This window comes from Acanthopagrus latus, chromosome 1 (assembly GCF_904848185.1).
Source record: "Acanthopagrus latus isolate v.2019 chromosome 1, fAcaLat1.1, whole genome shotgun sequence".
NCBI lineage: Eukaryota > Metazoa > Chordata > Actinopteri > Spariformes > Sparidae > Acanthopagrus > Acanthopagrus latus.
This window is the reverse complement of record NC_051039.1, coordinates 32,154,415-32,173,553: the sequence shown is the minus strand read 5'-3', so window position 1 is coordinate 32,173,553 and position 19,139 is coordinate 32,154,415. Positions and strand designations below refer to the sequence as shown.

At 40.8% G+C, this 19,139-nt stretch overlaps 1 protein-coding gene across 6 annotated transcripts in view; it reads right to left on the bottom strand.

Moving 5' to 3' along the window:
- The window catches only part of glra3 (glycine receptor, alpha 3), a 114,141-nt gene that overhangs the window by 73,394 nt on the left and 21,608 nt on the right, over window positions 1-19,139 (bottom strand). For 4 of the 6 annotated variants that reach the window (XM_037110016.1, XM_037110022.1, XM_037109982.1 and 1 more), the window contains exon 2: window positions 2,318-2,448. In XM_037110016.1, coding sequence (XP_036965911.1) covers window positions 2,318-2,448 — 131 coding nt within the window. Of the gene's footprint in view, window positions 1-2,317; window positions 2,449-4,739; window positions 5,104-11,834; window positions 11,971-19,139 lie in introns of those variants that run through there. The other 2 variants (XM_037109989.1, XM_037110000.1) reach the window with 2 other exon arrangements.

The window sequence follows — 19,139 nt, the reverse complement described above, 5'->3', positions numbered from 1 at the left end:
TTTGGACTGAGGGTATGAGTTCAAACTGTTTTTGTGTGCGTCAGGTCATGATACATCTGCATAGTGAATTTGCATCACTTATGTGAATGTAGGAAGTCTGATTGACTGATAAAAGGCAGACTTCCTGTGTCAAGTGGGTGGCGCTATGGGTTTGACACAGTATTGATGTATTGATGTATTAAGGGCGACACACTCTACATCTGTGATCAGTATGGTGCAGATGATAAATTGTATGTTGAAGTTATAAGAACTTGATGCTTTATGGGAAAGCACTGAAATGGACCACAGCGCCACGGCCACCAGGTAAAACAGAGGCAAAAGCTTTTGATAACTTTTCATCTGCAAGGTCTGAGGGTGATACTGACCGAACTATGAAGTCTGTGGTGTTAAATCTGTAGGAGGAGTTCGTTAAAGTTCGAGGCATGGAAATGGGTCAGAATGGTGGCGGAAATCAAAATGGCTGACTTTCTGTTGGACTTAGGATTTTGGTCCCCAACATTTTTCATGTGTCTGGTCGTGCTACATATGCATACCGAATTCAATACGAGGTTGGAATTTACAGCAGGGAGCACTATAGAGTACCCAGGTGACACCCACACCCAGTAATGTCACCACCCAAGAAGCATCCTTGTTGTGGGGAAGCCCTGTGAGTTGATTAACGAGTGCAGTAGAGTCCTGCAGCAATGATCATCATTGAGCTGCGTAATTCTACTGCACTAGGTGATCGACTCACAGGGCTTCCCCACAACGAGCCTGCAGCTGGAGAAGTGAGTTTTGTTTATCTTTTCTGACAAATCCGGCAATGATATCAAATGTTTGATGCCTCTAAATATGTGCTGGGACCCTGTTTCTAAAGTTGCTAGAGTTCAGTGCTGCTCTGAGCATTATGTGTGGCTTTTTGATGGCGGTTTATACTTGGACCCATTTACTGCAGAGTATTGTTGTCGTGCCGTCGTTTCTGAGGATGCTAAAACTACATAAGCTAGCCTTCCACAAACCTTATCTTTTGAAGGGGGCGGGGGTCCTTCTCAAGGTGAGTCAGAATAATGGATTAATCTTACACAAGTTCAATTCAAGTTTCACAACATGTGTGTGTAGCAAACAGACAGAGGTGGAAATACCTCTGGCTATTGTCACCACCCGATGTGAGTGGCTACCCAATCTCCGGAGTGTACCTTAGAGTACATCCACCATCTTGGACAGTTATGTACGGCAAGAACACGTTGACAAGTATACAAATAGCTTCATTTAAACTGTACATTTGTTAATGATGATTTTGAATGGCTGTGCTTGGTTGCCAGTCCTTGCATAGCATTTTACAATTCATGCCAATTGTAAGGGGCTGTACTGACATGTAAATCATAGAACAATATTAAAGGTCCCATATCACAAAAAACACGTTTTATCTGGTCCCTACATATATAAGCTGGTCCTCCCTGAGTCTGCCAACTCCCAGAATGAGGAAAACAAGCAATTCCTGCATGGTCTCTGCAGCCCACCCACTGATAACACAGCGCTCCTACAGGCTTGTTCACAATCTGCTCCTTTCGTTAAGGTAACGAAAGGAGTCATTATCATAGGCCGACCTCTTCTGTGCGGTGTTAGGAGATATCCAAGAGGGGGACGTTCATAACTGAGGTGAAGTTCGGTGTGTCCAGCAGTCAGACAGCAGTGTTTCACAATGTCGTCACTCAAAGTTAGACACTCAAATAGCTCTGTTGTTGGTTGTAAAAATCAACATAACTGCCTATATTTTGTCCCAGCTACAGCACAACAGAAGAGACAGTGGTTATGTTTCATATTTTAAGACAACGTGATGAAAAACAGTATAATATGGGAACTTTAACAAATCAGGGCCAAAATGCAAATGCCCAAAGGAAAATCGTAGGACAGTACACAGTAACAGCAAGATGGACACTTAAGATATGCTAAGATGGGTAACTCCACTCCGCCGTCCAAAATAATCATAGGAAAACTAATCAGGTCATAAACTAACTCAACAATATTTACTGTTTTACTGCAACTCTGCTTGTGGTTTATCCTTGTGGTGTTGCCATACCTAGCTGTTCAAGATGGTGGATGCACCCTCGTAAGCACTACTCAGGTCACGTGGTGACAGCTGCCTCTCATTTTATGTAAAAGAAAATAGCATTAAACAAAATTAGTAACTGTAACGCAACGTATCCATGTTATTATGGATAGCGCTTCACAAGGGTGGCTGAGTTACAAAAAAAAAATGCAGACAAACAAATAGCCAGATGGAATAGAATATCATTAATGTCACTGTAACAGATACAACAAAATTAAGTGCAGATACCTTTGAAGTTGGGTCTTATCCTGGCATCATATCCAGATGTCCTCCCCATCAGTTTGTCCAGGAAATCAGACGGAGACATTGGGACCTGCCGTGACCTTGCAGCATTGTCCACCTCCTTACACTGACCCACACTGTCATGGAAACCAAACACAGATTACATTATGTAATCATCTGTGACATTTTCACAGCAGGAGGTGTATTTTGCTGCCCTACTTGTCAGCTGATGTAAAGCACCATACTGAGTCCAGTTAGTGACTGGTTATGACAGCTTTGATGTTTTCTTTTTTAAATTCCTTAGACTTGTCTTGTCTTGACTTAACATGAGCATAAAACCTTAAAAATACAACTGTTGTTGACTACAGCTGGGGCGTATGACTTCTGTGTCCTGCATGAACATGAATGATAAGCTTTTTTTTTACATTACAGTCATCACACTGTGATTTTGTACAGACATGGCACAACCAAGAGTGTTTATGTGTATGTGTCTTCTCAGGTCAAGGGTGGTAGTGTCCTAGACACACAATACACAAACAGACAAATGAAAATATTTACGGGTGTATATCCATGATGCGTACATTATCTGGCTTGGCACATCACTTCTATCTTTTCATTGGCTCCCAGTAAAACAAGAATTGATTTTAAAATACTTCTTATAGTTTTTAAATGTTGTAATGGCTTGGCTCCCTCTTACGTTGCTGACATGCTCACCAAACACACACCAGGGAGATCCCTTAGATCATCAGATAAAGCGCTCCTCACTATACCCAGAATCAACTCCAAATCAGCTCATGGCGCTTTCAGCCACTATGGTCCTACTCGCTGGAATTCTCTTCCATCAATTATGGTCTGCTACAACAGTGTCTTCTCTTAAAAGTAAACTAAAAACATATCTTTTTTCGCAAACTTTTAGTTATGTTTAAAGAGTGTGTCTTATTTCTGTCTTGTTTGCTTTAAGAATTTTTATTGCCATTATTATTATTTTTATCTCCCTTTTTAATGATGATAATAATACATTCTTGTGTGATTTTATAATGTCCTAAATGTTTTTTTATACACATAATTTTTTTTTTTTAACCCTAATGTTATTTTATGTTATACAATTTATCTTTGTTTTAATTTCTTGAAGCACACTGAGTTTACACTTGCTGTATGAAATGTGCTATATAAATAAATTTGACTTGACTTGACTTGACTTGGTGGGGTCAGTTAGGTTGGCCCTGCCACTCATTCAACTATTTTGGGATGCCCAAAGAAGCCATCAAAGTACTGTGTCTTCTGATTAATGATATATTTGAGATCACAGCAATTTTTTTTGTTGTATTTCAATTTAAGTTTGCTCAGTGGAGGAAAAGTCTGAAATTCCTAAATTTTATTTTGTCTTTAAGTTTGTCATGGTCTTTGGCAGTTGGGTTTTTTTCTGTTGTTTAGTGTCTTCGCCCCTATTTGCTTCTCCCCCTCCCTTCTCCCTCACTTGGTCCTTTCCCTGTGTCTATAGGCGTGGCAGTGGTGGGTATGGTGTCTGCAGCAACAGAATTGCATTCCTGCAGATTGTCAGCTCAACAACATCTGCTATTTAATCCTGGTCTCTCCTCTACCGCCGCTTGCTTTTATGTTTAGCAATCTCTCTGGTAAGAAAGTTGTTGAAATGTCTGCCAGTTAGGAGTGAGGTGTGGTATCACCAACTATTTGGAGGGGTTAGGGTTAGGGTTAGGGTTTCATGCACTAGGTGGAAGCTGGCCGATGCGTGGTCTGAAATAACATCCAGAATAATTTTGTAAGATCTAGTCTAGATTTGGGTAAATTATAGTATTTTTCCATAAGGTGTGAGGAAACTGTGAGAGAGAATGTTGGATTGATACTGGTATTCTCAATCACTTTCCTGAGAAGTCCATTAATAATAGCAAGCAGCCATCTGAGTGTGCAGTTTTATTTTTGTCTTGGTATAGAACATTTTCATACTAAGCAGATTAGTTTAATTAGGTTTATTCATTAACCTCTGGGTATTTTGACAAAAGCTGGGGTACATTTATGTAAGATGATTAAGGACTTTGTTTCATTTTGCCAGTGAGCCCATTCTCCAGATACTCTCAGTTTTTGGGTTAGTACTGTTAAGAATGACAGTTTTACTGATGCACCGCAGAAGTCGTGTGTGTATTCATCTGACAGTAGCCTCTAAATGCTAAAGGTAAAGTCTGATGATCCTGAAACCTCACTTGTGTTCGTGTTTGTCTGCTGGGAGAAGGAGGAACATTTCCAAAAATAACTCTGCTCACTGCCAGGGTCATACTGATTAACACACACACACACACACACACACACACACACACACACACACACACACACACACACACACACTATTCAACCCACACAAGTGTAGTTTCAGGATCATCAACCTTTACTTTGGCATTTGGGAGACGCTTACATTTACCCCAGCAGAGTGGAGCCTTGTCCAGACCTGAGAATAGAATAAGGGTGTTTACCATTAGTTTGATTACTCATTTACATGCACACACACTGGCAGACAGACAGAGACAAAAAGAGACATGTACTCATTCATTTCCAATGCGCTCTCGGAGATGAGGAGCGACAGAGAGCAGAGTGACAGCTAGAAAAGGAATCTTGAGGTCAGGGGAAAGTCGACCTCAGCAACAAAGGAGAAGAAAGGAGCAGTAATAGCTGATACATGTAATTGTCGGGACCAACAGATGAGGTTGTTCAGTTTCCTAGAATTCCCTAGTCTTCATACCTAGGTGCAAATTCAACTTTAGCTACTATTGGTCAGGGGGACAGGCCCTGGGTGGTGAAGGGGAAGGTTATGGTCTGCTTTTAATGGCAGTGGTACATACAAGACATAACATCACCACATTCCGAGTGAGCGCCAGTTGTTGTTCTGTGTTAGCCATGCTAATAAGACGGCGGCACATCGGCCCGTACTTCACTGTTAAATAAATATGCCAAGAGGCTAAAGATAAATTTGAGTATGTTCTACTTATCCCCCATGTGCAGTAGAAGACTATGCACTGCAGTAAACAACACCCTCAACAAGAGGTCTTCACTCAGTGGGCGGCATCTTTACGCATGGTGGAGCAGAAGTACACCTGCTCTTCTTCTAGGTACAGGTTACATTATCCACAAAAAAAAGGAGGCGCCACCTAGGCACTACATTCAAGAACTGTGTTGCATATTTCCCCCTGATGAACATAAGGCTGTCCTCAACTGTACACAGCATAAGAAGTACCCAGGCTTCACTTAGCATTTCATAATACACCACTCCAGCCCTCACCCCTCAACACTCAGGGCAAGATGTACACAGCAGAAGATGTAACCAAGCTACACTTAGCATTTTGTTATACATCACTCAATGGAATCTTAGCCGTAACACACAGGTTAAGAGAACATGCTTAGCACACCGATTATGCTGGCCATAGGTGGCACTGTCTCTGACCTTTACTGAGGAACATATCTTGACTGTGAAACTGCAATACAAAATATCCACAAATACAGTTTGTTTTTTTTTTAAATGCAGCTCTACAGACTAATAACCATAATGACTGAGGTAAGTACAGACAACACTGAGAGAGTGTAGTAGAACACTTGAACACACCATGAATCAGAACAATATCTGAGCTACATGCTTAACAACTTAACATCTAAGCGAATCTGCCCCTTATTCATACGTGGACGAATTATTACAGTATGTTCAACATAAAAACGATTGTAATACACAACCAATGTTCACCAAACTTATAAAGCACAAACATTTACAGATATGGCCTTCTGTGGCTTAAATGACAAAATAAAATCCAACCACAACTCAGACAAAGATCAGAGTCATCTGCAGCACTAGCCATGTGCTCTCCTTCTCCCAAACCAAAAGTGAAACTTAACTAAATGGGAGTTAAGACTGCATTCATTTATGCGTCCACAGGGAGCAGTGTTGCACTGTATTAAGACATCAGATAGTAAACAGTTAAGTATGGCATTCAGAGGCCATGACACCAATATGCTTGTCAGTTGACAGAGTATAAGGTATAAAGATTAGTCCACATCTCAAAGTACAAGGTGGTAAAGTATGCAGCTAAATCCAACTTTTTTTTCCTCTTTTACAACAAACCACTTAAGTAAACTTGAACAGTGGTGAACACAGAAGGCAAGATGCTCAACATAAACACTACAAATGCAAAAACATTTTAACTCTGTACTACAGATGACTTAACAACCCAACTGTTTATATCAGGTCAAGTCTCTCCTCTGCAGCTTCTTCTGAATTTTCCCCAGTGAGACGTCAGTCGTCTTGGGAGGAAATGGGGAAGCTGACCTTGGCATCTGGGGCTAGAGTGGCCAGGATGACCTCAAAGGCCTGGCCTAAGGCCCTTTTGTCGAGCTCCTTGACCTGGGTATCTTCAGCGGGCGCCATCTTTAGAGTGCACTTCACAAAGCTAGTCCACAGTGAAAAGTCTTCTCATAACCACACTGAACGTGGAGGTTGTCTGTTTTCTCCTTAATTTCCAGCTTACAGGAAAGCAACAGAAAGCACACACATCCAATGCTGCCAACATGCGGCACTCCAGTAACGTAACTCCAGCATTCACAGCTACATTTAGGTTGAGAATAAGTTAGCTTCCAATACGGTACGATTGCGGCCGGGAAAACTGTCACACATCCACTCCATGACTCCCAGGATAAAGAAGCATAATATAGAAGGCAGGCTGGTCCGATCCATGCTTGTGAGGAGAAGCCCAGAGGATAATGGTCGGGCGCCAATTAGTAACGTGGGTGGTGGAGGGGAAGGTTATGGTCTGCTTTCAATGGCAGTAGCTCCAGTTAGCTTAAAAACACGGCAGGCAACATGTAGGATTTTGCACATACTTTTAAGATTTCCCATCTACACATGAACACGAGCACTGCGAACATTGTTTGTGTACACACCTAACAGGAAGGAAAGTAATGTTGGACCCCCTACCTGTTTGCTTGCACTTGGGGATCGACACTGTTTGTCTGGTATGACAGCGGCTTGCCGTAGATGCAGCAGCTAACGTGAAAGTATATTTTAGTAAACTCTGTGTACACAATGTTCACAATTTTCGTGTTCACGTGTAGAGACCCTGGTGATACTACGAGCAAAGACTCATGTTGCGTTGAGTCTTCTTAGGGTTTTAAAAATGGCAATTTTGATGCTAGCATAAGAGTGTCCCTGCACTCCGTTGAAAATTAGCTTGCCTGAAAACGAGTCTTAAAAGTGCCTCTTTCGTCATAATTATGCTTTTATGCCACAAAGGTTTGACTCACATACGTTCACAAATAAAGCCTAGGTTAACATATAAATCAATAAATGTCATATTTGCATGTCATATTTTCTCTTTTGAAATTGCACATATGTCCTCAAAACAGCCGAGGACACTGTCTCTGCTGACCTTGAAATATGAAGAAAAACTTACGGTCAAATCACTGCTGTGATTTGAGAATGAAAACTCTTCAAACTAAAACTCAGTCATAAATCTGTTCTTATTGTCATGTCAGTCTGACTTCAGCACCATCTAGCTTGGCAGGGATACAATCTCTCGTCCTGCCCTCGGCCACAGAGTGCTGACACAGAAACACTGGGAGCCGAGTGGAGAGCTGCTTTGTGGGTCGCTGCCTCACCACACACACTGTCTGCTGTCTGTGTGAGTCTGCCCATGGATACGGATGTGTCTGCTTGGAGTGAGTGAGTCATGCTCAACATCATGTATGTGTGTGTGTATGCTGTGTGTGTCTGTTTGTCTCTATGTTACTTCCTCTTATACAACAGCCCAGCACTGTTTCTACCTGGCAGTGGATGCTGGCGCGGCCAAAGACTCTGTGGATGATGTCTCACTGTTAGGGAGCGTTTGGTCAGTAACCGATGTCATTCACTCACACATCACTCCTCCTGCTCATTAAATAAAGAAGTATCCCTCACCGCTTTATCCAATCAAGACAGAGAACTGGATCCTCCTGTTCTTGTACCTACATAGACAGTGGTGGAACTGGGAAAGCTACCAGTTGCAGCACTTCTGGTGATAGCTTCTACTACCAGATAGGTCAAGTGATGGAAAACGCTTGAAGAACTAAAAGAGACAAAGAGGGCTATGGCTACCTCAAACATGTCTGTAGGTCAGAGAGAACCAAATGCTGCAGACAGACGAAGACAGCAGTGAATACAGCTAAAACACTGACAAAAGTTATTGTAGAAGAGGGCTCTGCTGAATATTACCTGTGTGGTGGTAATTCTGGTATTTTCAAACCTGGGCCCTTTATTTACATGTTGTGATTGACTCATACTTGCCAAAAGCTTTGGAAACATTTCGATAGATCTCCTCAACTGTAATGGCAGCATCGCAATTCTTTAGGGCAACATCGAATGTCAAAGTTACATCCACTCTAAGTGCTTGCTTTTGTCACTGGAAAGCTGTAGTTGTTATTCTAACCCCCTAATTCCACCAGATCCATGTTTGGTCTGTCGCAGCTCTGGCAGTCCAGACCCTTCCTCAGCAGATTGGCAAGGCTTCTATTTTTAAAATTTTTCTTCTTACACTTAATTTTCAAAAATTCTCAAACACTCAAAAAAAAAAAGACAATCCTTTTTGTCATCTGAAACACTAGTCTCCTTTAAGAAGTCCTGCTGTGAATTCTCCAAAGGTACTTACAAAGGGTGTAACAATCAATGGATCCAGATCAATGTCAATGAAATGATCAAAAATCCAATATGATCGTTGCAAAGTACAAACATTCATATCAGTGTTTCTAAGATTCACCTTCACTTAGAGTTTTTTCCAGTTGACAGACACCCAGAGAGCAAAACGTCTTCTCAAGTCTCCAAAACCTTAAACACATTTTCTGCTTTATACACATTTTGCAATTGCCATTTTGCACTGAACACAGTTCTCTGCATAAGACAACAATCTGACATAATGTCACATATTTGCCATTTCAAAACACTGCCATTTAAAATAATTGAACATTTAAATTACCGTATTTGTTACCACTTCAATCAAGAAGAAAACACCACAGGTGACAGGAAGAGGAGGAGGGAGGGTGAGAATGAGAGGGGGAGGAAGAGTGAGAGGTAGAACTGGTAGAGGAGGTCATGGCCAAAGAAGACAACAACTTTCAAATGAAAACAGAGCAACCTTAGTTGATCATGTCATCAACCATGGGCTGACACTGCGAGAGGCTGGACTCTCTGTCCATTAACACATTTCTTTTCTGCAATTTTATTTTTGAGTTTACAGTTTTGTGAGCATATTTTTGTTCACTCCAATGTAAATATAGCTGCTGTGCATATGTTGCAGTGACTTGTTTGGTGAAAAATAAATAAATAAATGTTTCAACAGCATGTGTGTGTATCTGCAAATAGTTCTATGCATGTGAACAATATGAAGAATTCTCTGCAGTTTGAACTATAATAGTATTATGGCAAAGCATACTAAAGATAGGAGTGCTTTTCATTATGCCTAACGTAGTTCGTTAGACAAGAATCTGTAATATGAATGAAGTGCTGGTGCAAAAGTTTGATTCTGATAATGCTATACGTCGTTTTGGTAGCAGTGCTTCACTTTGAAGGATATATGAGGTATTTTGCAGTTTGGGTGTGTGGTTTTGTGAATTGTGATAAGTATTTTGATAAAACCACACTAGTTTGCAAAATTGTGTTTTTTCAATTGGAAAAAACTCGAAAAAATTCCATTGGCTCATCTGTCACCTTCGCTGTCCAAGCTTTGTAAAAATTCAAACAATGTTACCTCCAAACAGCAAAGAACAACATCACGAGGAGATCAGCACTGTGGAAATGTTTTGGATTTCAGAGAAAAGACAAGTTATCAGACAAACAGTGCATCTCACTCAGCAGTCTGATGACTTGTTGCTTTGCTGTAGCAACAGTAGCTGCTCTGTTTCTCAGTCCCTCCAGAAAAACGCGACTATGCGATCGCATGATTCAGCACATAATCAGCTAAAGTCATTTAGTCATTCACACATCTGTAGCAAACACCAAAAAGCATGGAGTGATAAAAAAAAGAAACTGACAAGGTAACATTACTGCTCTTCTGTCTCTGCGGTTTGTCTCAATTCAAAACCAAAGCACATATTTCAAAATAAATTCAAAAACGGCTGCAATTACAAGAGGGCTTCTTATCAATCATTCCATCAAAAACAAGAACCACCTACCACGGACAGAGCCAGAGACCGCAGGAAAACAAAATGGTTGATGGTGTTGCTGTGACTCAGCTCATCAGATGGCAGGGGTGTGATTTGGATCAGTCAGTGTGTTTATATGACACTCAAGAAAACCGAATTACTGGGTTAGCCTGACTATGATCGGATCTTTGAGATGCATGTACACACCTTATTCTGAATAAAATCGGACCGGATCAGATTTCTCATAGTCGGATTAAAACACCTAGATTATTCGATTGATAGTCCCATTACTCCTGCATGTATACGCTACATCAGATCGGATCGGATTTTTGCGTTCTGCGCAGGCTCGAGATTTTTTTTCCCGGGGCCGTGAGCCGGAAGTAGAAGGATGGTGGCGGCTTTCCTCTGAAATAACTGCAAGCAAGAGCACCATTGTGCATCTAGTTTGTGTAATTATCATGTACACCACATATGAAATGTACAAAGATGTAGCTTCTCCTCGCTCTTCATACACCATCTTTCTCGAATGCCGAGGCAGCTGGTGACATAAAGAGGTCAGCCTGAGGTGTTTCTGTTACCACTAGTTGAAATGACTACAGTGCCACCTTTCGTACCGGGGTATGACATGCTTCAGCCAGTAATTCGATGTATACTCGGACAACTGAAGTTGTCTGATTGAGTAGCATAGTCAAACTAAGGCTGTAATCTGACTGAGCTGTGCATGTAAACACAGTGAGTATTAAAAAAATGTAAAAAATGTTTTGAGGGAATGAATGGTTTTGTCATGGTTCATGAATCTGCGTCTTGTGGATACTTGTATTAGATTTCCATGCCATCTCGTTTTCTTTCAGGCTATATTTACACATAGCCGGGTATTTACAGAAACGAATATTCCCCCCCCTCCGTTTTCAATAATGACATCGTGTACTCAACATTGTTTTCAAAAAAGTTGTCATTTACATCAACCTCCATAAATACACCGTCGAGCGCCATTATAACTATGCCAAACATATGGGCGGCAGTGTAGGGAGAAGGATAAAACCATGCAAGCCAATCAGAATCCTCAGAATCGACAACAACGAATAACACGAGCAACTTCCTTTTCCTTTCAAAACAACAAATATGGCACGAGGTTCGTTTGTGTGGACAGACAGATGGGGCGCACACATGACATTAAGCATGTTCTGGTGCACAGTGTGACGTTTGAGAACCTAAAACCCTGATTCTCCCAGTTGACATGGCAACACATAACCAGCATTTTCAGAAATCTCCACTTTGGCTGGAGTTTTTAGAAATACATTTTTTCTGTGATAAAAACAGGGATTTCATGTAAATGAGAGTCCAAACCGCAGGGAAATACCTGTGTATTCCTGTGGTGTACACAGGGCATCAGTGTCCTGTGTGCTTCTCTGTCTTTCCCCTCCTTCTTGGTGCATGTTTGTCTCCCCCTGTCTGTGTTAGGCTGTTCAGTGTGCTGCTGATCAGCCAGAGTGTTCCCACCTGCTGCTCCACCTCACCTGTTCCTCCTCCCTTCATTAGTGTCTGTGTATATAGTCTTCGTCTTCTCTCTGGTGTTTGTCCATTCATTGCTCCTGTCTGTGTCTGCTTCTGTTGGTCTCATGTTCTGCCCATGTCTTCTCGTGTCTCCATTCTCCTGTTTTAATTTGAACTTTGCTTTTGGTTGTACTTTGATTTAACCTCAGTTGCTACTTTGTCTAGCTGTTGTGTTGCTACTTTGTTTTTTCCATTCATTTACATTTCCTGCTCTTTGGTTTTTGTTGCATTCCGCTTTGTTTTATTAAAGCTTGCCTTTTGTTCCCCCTCAATCCTGCCTCTTGTCATGTGAGTAACTGCATTTGGGTGACAGGTTTGTGTTAACATGAGTTTGAAATCCGACAGCAGGATTTTCACTTGTTACTTTGTAACCACAGTGAAAACACTGTTCAAAGTTCATCACCACGGGAAAGTGAATGCTGGATGCATGTTTCTTTCATCATCTACCTGCAACAACTCAAATGAGATTTCAGATTGAGACTTGTGTTCTGGTTACTAAAAGATCATGTTATCATGTTATGTTAACAAATATACCATCTCAGTAAGAATAATTCCATTAATGTTGTCAGACACTCTGACGGGCTGATGATGTTGTTCTGAGACATTTACATTTAACTGACTTTTGTCCAAGGAGAATTAGAGTAAGTACATTTGTAACAAAGAGTTGAAACAATTGTCAAGCCCTGGTCTGAGTATATATATATATTTTTTTTTGATCAAGGTCTCTTTTATTTTTCAAATATAACAAACAAAGGGTATACAATTCACATGTCAACTAATCAGCTCTAGTTCCTGTCCATAAAAACAAACCAACCAACATCCCAGTGCCCCCAACTCACGAGTACTGGACCACCAGCAAATTCCATACGTCCTGACATATTCTGCAGTTTCATACATGTTATATAACATATCTAGGCAAGTAAAAGAAAAAGACAACATAAATAAATAAATAATAATAATAAAGGAAAAAATAATAACAATAATCAAAAAGTGGCTGCCAAATGACATAAAAAAAAATTTGTGGACCCTCTTACAGTATGTCTAATTTTTTCAAGATGAACATGACTCATGACCTCCCTAATCCATTGGCCATATGTTGGGGGGGGGGCATCTTTCCATTTAAACAGAATAAGCCTCCTAGCCAACAAAGAGCAGAAGGCCATCATACTTAGATGACCCCCAGAGAAAGTGGCATCCACCAGAGCCACACCAAACAATGAAATAAGAGGAGATGGGTGTACTGTTTTCCCACATATTCCAGAGAATGCCTCAAAGATGGACTGCCAAAAATTGTATAGCTTAGGGCACAACCAAAACATGTGCAGCAGTGTGGCAGGAGCCTGCCTGCACCAATCACACGTAGGGTCAATACCCGTCTTGATCTTGGACAATCTATCCTTGGTCCAATGGAGCCGATGCACTATTTTAAACTGAACCACAGTGTGGCTGAGGCATATAGAGGAAGAGTAGATTCGCTGTATCTATAATAGAGGGGATAATATTTTCAAGGCGATATGCCAAAACTTTGGCAAGAATCTTTGCATATGTGTTCAGCAACGAAACAGGGCAGTATGAACTGCAATTAAGGTTTTTTTTTATCCTTTTCAAGTAATAAAGAGATCACTGCTTGACGCATGGTTGGGGGCAAACAATTGGTGACTAAAGACTCTTCAAATACTAACAATAGCAAAGGAGATAACTGGTCAGAAAACTTTTTGAAAAATTTGGTTGAGAAACCATCTGGCCCTGGAGATTAGTCACTTTGCATGGCACCTATTGCTGACACTATCTCCCTGACTGAGAAATCCCTTTCCAGTTCGGCCGGGAGTTCTGCGCCTACAGAAGGCATCTTCAAGGATTTAAAAAAGTCTTCTAGGACAACATGATTAGTGGGCACATCTGAGGTATAAAGTAATTGATAGAATTTCCTGAAACAGGAATTCATCTTCTCATTGTCAGTGCATTTTAAACCACAGTCATCGTTAATTTCAGGAATGGTTTGATTAGCAGTTCTTTGGCCGGACTTTTCCCCCATGTTCATAATGACCATGCCTTGACTTGGAAATAAGGTATTCAGCATGTCGGGTGGACAGGAGATCAAACTCTGTCTGTAATGACAAGTGTTTTTTAATTACATCTGCTGATAGGGAATGGCCATGCAGCCTGTCTAACTCTAATATCTCATCTGCTAATTTTTTAATACGCTCAGTACTAGCTTTTTTTATTTGCACAGAAAGAGATAATTTGACCCCTTAGATATGCCTTTCGCGACTCCCAAACTAGTAGATGCTATTTATCAAGGATACCTTAAGTGCTATGATTAAAGGGCTAACGATAAGAACATGCAAGTGCATATACTTTTTTTTCCATGCTAAGTGGGGTCAAGGTGAAGTCTGAACAAATTAGTCTTGAGTCTTTAGCGGAAGATGGCAAGCGACTACGCCGTCCTGACACTGGTCGGGAGTTCATTCCACCACTGAGGCTGCAGAACAGAGAAGAGTTGTGACTTTGCTGTTTGACCTTTGCTTGCTATCAGTGATGGGGGTACAAGCCAGCCCGCTGATGTAGTGGAGCGAAGTGCTTGGCTCTCGCATTCGGTCTGACCAGTGTTTGGAGGTAGACGTGTGCAGTTCCATTGATGGCCTTGAAGGCCAGCACCATCTCTCCAATCAGATGTGGACCGCACCAGTAAGCCAGTGGAGGTCACGGAGGATACAAAAACAAAGCTTTAAGTCAATGTAATTTGGATGTCTGGATATGCCCCAAAGGATTATGCTGCAGCCATTGTAGGTGACAGCTGCCAGCTGATGATCAACTGGACTGATTCCAAAACTTTTGGTAAGTATGAATCGGTTAAAACACCAGAACATGTAAATAAAGGTTTAAAATGGGTCCAGAGAGTTTTAATGTCTAACATCGAGTTCTGTAGTGAATGCTGATTTGTCTGCTGATTGGAAAGGAAACCTCAGAAACATGCCGATGTCTTTCAAAAATACAGACAAAAGAAATGAGATTGCATTCTGTCACAGCGGCAGGTTGAACAGAGTCTAGTGTGACATCATGACTTAAACTCTTTGCAGCTGAACAATCCATTTTAAAAATATTACAGTTAATCAGTCCAACCTTTTTAACTTACTGCTTCTGCTTACTGCTTGTTATATGTTTCATGCCCACAGGCTATAGCAATAACATTCAGAGACACCGCCACCAAACTAGACGCCTTAGTCTCAATATTCAATATGTCAGTCGTACTCCACCTCTCCAGTTTTATCCTTTGGACGCTACGGCTAACAGTCACACTCATGCAGAGTTGTCAGCTGAGAGGATCTTAAAAATCAGCTGCTAAGCTGCTTAGGTTGCTGTAGCGCTACCTCTCTTTTCCTCTGTTCTCTCCCCCTTTCCTCTCTGCAATTTCTTCTCCTCCTATTCTTTCTGAACCCTCTCTTTTCAATACTCTGCTCCTTTAAACACAATGGGAAACAATGTCGAGAGAAACAGCATTACATGCAATCCTTATCAATAATGGATGAGCTTTTAATCTAGAGCTACTGCCTCTCACACACACACAGGCTATTCAAAAGGAAGAGCTGAATATATTTAATGCATTTTTGCCATGTTTTCATCTGATGCTACTACTGCAGTTACCGTTGCTTGGGTAGAAGCATGGCTGCTTCTCTTTAACATCATTAATAACAAATTCACTGGCAGTTTCTAAATAGAGGGTTGAAGTAAGCACAAATTAAACTGAGTAAACCTCCAAGCTAAGGATTTGCAGATGTGAAGCACACAAATCAAACCCCACTTTATTGCATGGATTTCTACACAAAACCAGGAAATTAAATAAGTACTTATCAACAGCTAATAATAATAGTACTGGTAATATATTTCTACTTGAAAGAAAAGGGCATGCTTCAAGTGCAAGAGGTAAAACATTCCAATCCAAGTAAGGCAACTTTAGGCTTAAAAAAGTTTGGTTTCCTGTTGGTTGTCAGTTGAGGTCATGGGTAGGTAGGGAATTTATTTTATTTCATTTTTTTTATTTTATTTTTCTAGTGGCAGCGAATGATAGGTAAAAAGCTGCTAGCTGCTATGCAAGCAACCATTGCTATGTTGTTACATAGTCATAAATATGGACATGACATCTACACGTGGGGATAATATCAAAATTATGTAAAAAGTGTTTGCTTCTGTGGCTATAGTGGGATCTCAGCTGCTCCACTTCATTCGGCTTTTCCACACTGAGTTAAACACGCACTGTGGTGTCTTGTTTAGGAACCAACTTGCGTTCGATAGGTCTTGGAATGATTCTCAAAAAGTGGTTAAAATGATTGTCCCCAAAGGTTAGCTTTGTAGCAATTCCGAAGAGCTCAGAGGCAGCGTAGATCTACAGCAGGGGTGTAGCAAGCTTTTCAAAAGTACAGGGGATGGATGTGGTGGTGGTGGGTTTTTTTTTTTTTTTTTTTTAAAATGGGGGCGGGGGGTATGTAACACTGTTACTGTGATGATAAATAACACTTAAATATCGAATCTATGTCTGTAATAACCACACCCTAACAAGTGAATGTGACATCTGTCTTGGTTCATTTAATTTAATTTAATTCTAAATATGGACAACTGACTGCATAATATATGAATCAGAAACAGAAATACTTTATTGATCCACGATGAGAAATTGCAGTGTTACAGCTGCTTTTATTCAAAGTCAAGAATATTCAGAGGAATAGTAGTAATAATAATAATAATAATAATAATAATAATAATAATAATAATAATAATAATAATAATAATCTATAAATATTGTGTATATTTATGATAGAAGCCTACTGCAACTTTACTTTTATTTTACCATCAAATGTTGTTGTATACATTATCATATTTTATAATGTTCTGTCATGGAGTTTATCACTTCACTGCCAACAGAAAAGAGAGCTGCTCACTGCCAATTGCAGCTTCTTATCTTGATCGGCAGACTTTGTACATTTTTTGTCATGATTGTCATTATTAGTACTAAATTATCAAAAATCACAGTTACATGTCAGGATTTAGTTATTATACACAGATTCAACATTTAACTGTCATGTATCATAACAGTAACAGTGTTACATACATTGGCAGCTGTAAACACATAAAAACATAACAACCGATTTGATGCCTGTATACTGATCATATAAGGAGTAGCTAATGTTTATAATCTTCAGAGAACGTTACAGATGTTGTTTTTGTTTCCTGTTTCCTGAATATATCTGTGCGTATGTGAATGTGTAAAAGAGACATTAACTTACAGCACTTTGTAGAAGGAGCTTTATAAAGTTCACTCCATTGACTCTTATCAGTTCACAGGGCAGAGCTGCCGGCGAAGTATCGCAGCCGCGGGCCAACCCGCTCAGTGAGGTGTCTGTCTATGTGGATCTGTGCCAGTGTCTATGAACCTAGCTAGTTCCTGCCTCATCAACACGGGCTTAACAATAAATCTAACACAGAAAGAGAGGCGAGACTTAAGGCAGAACAGCCAATCATCGGCCGGTCAGACCCAAAGCCGGTGTCATGTTTGAAGCAGCACCAGGAGAGTGAGGGGGAGAGAAGGCAGCCGCAGCAAGAGCAGACACAGAGCGGCCAGAGAAACTGAGCGACTGTAGTGAGCCGTTTGTGCAAAACCGCGGAAAAACTGCAGAAAAAGTGTGGGTGTAGAATCGTCTCTCAGGCCCATGTTAAAGGGATTGATACAGCCCATTCTGTTTTTAATCTAAACCTGACTGATAATGGATTGTGAATCTGTGGGTCCTGTCTGTTGGCACCCCAGATAACCTTTACATTTAGCTTGGATCCGTTTTAAGCCCCTTGTCTCCGTTTCTAGCTCAGATATGTTTTCTGATTGTGGACCAGATCTGTGCCAGATAGAGGTTTCATCTTAAACATTCCAACTGCCAGTTTCGTATTTCTATCACTTTACAGATCTGGCCCAGGTCACTTTTCCAGCAGGTAACCGAAAGACATTAGCTGTGTCTGACACTGATTTGGTCCACGTCTGCAAACCAGATCTGAGCCGACACTGTTTTCACATAGGCTACACTGATGTGGCCCGAATCTGTGATACAGGTCTGAACCAACTGCATTCAACAAAGGCTAAAAACTACTCTGGCCCATATCTGCAATACAGATTTTAGCCAACACTGTTTTGACATAGGTTTCACTGGTGTGGCCCGAATCTGTGATACAGATTTGAGCCAACTACATTTCACAATGCCTTTGTCCTAGCTATAGAAATAGTTGGACAAACCGATTATTTCAGTATAAGCCTATATGTTCATACAGAAAAACATTCATCCTTGCATTTAACATTAATCCTTGCAGTTATCTAGTATTTGTTCTTCCTAATAATAATATAATAATAGTACGGCCCGCGTCTGTGGGACGTCAATATGTACGAATTGAGAGAAGAGAGAGAGAGATGTTGACATTGGCGCAGGTCCATTTTAGGTCCGTCTCATGACAGCGCCAAAAGTGCCAAGTGAACATTGGTCTCACTAGACTGTCGTCACACAGATACGGCCCACATCCGTAATACGCACCTCAGCCAGAAGCACCCCCCAAAATTCACATTTCGAACTGATCATGGCTACCACAAGTAAGTTTATATGTGTTTATTCTAATTTTCTGTATATGAATTAAATGCATTGTGCAAGTGAAATTCTGTTGGCTTTGTAGATAGCAAGTTAAAGGGCTGTTAAGCATTTGTTCACCACAATGGAGTCGGTGTTAGCCAGCCATTTGACGTTAAAGCCGCATCTGCTATAGCGCTTGTGAAAAGTGTTGCACAGAATTGACCTAGTTATAGGCTAACCGAATGAAGTTTTAATATCATAGCATAGATTTGCACTAATGTGCTGATTTTTAAAAGGTGGTTTTAAATTTTTCCTGTTATAGCGCTGAGAACTGCAGGAGCACATTCATGAAAACAACATGTAGCTTACGATTTCATTGCATCATTGTGAGCTTAATTTTACACTTTGACCGACCATTTAAACACTCGTTTTAACTGCAGTTGTATGCTGCCAGCTTGCCACCAGTGTCACTGTCACTGACGGGACGGGACGCTCGTCACCGTCAGCGG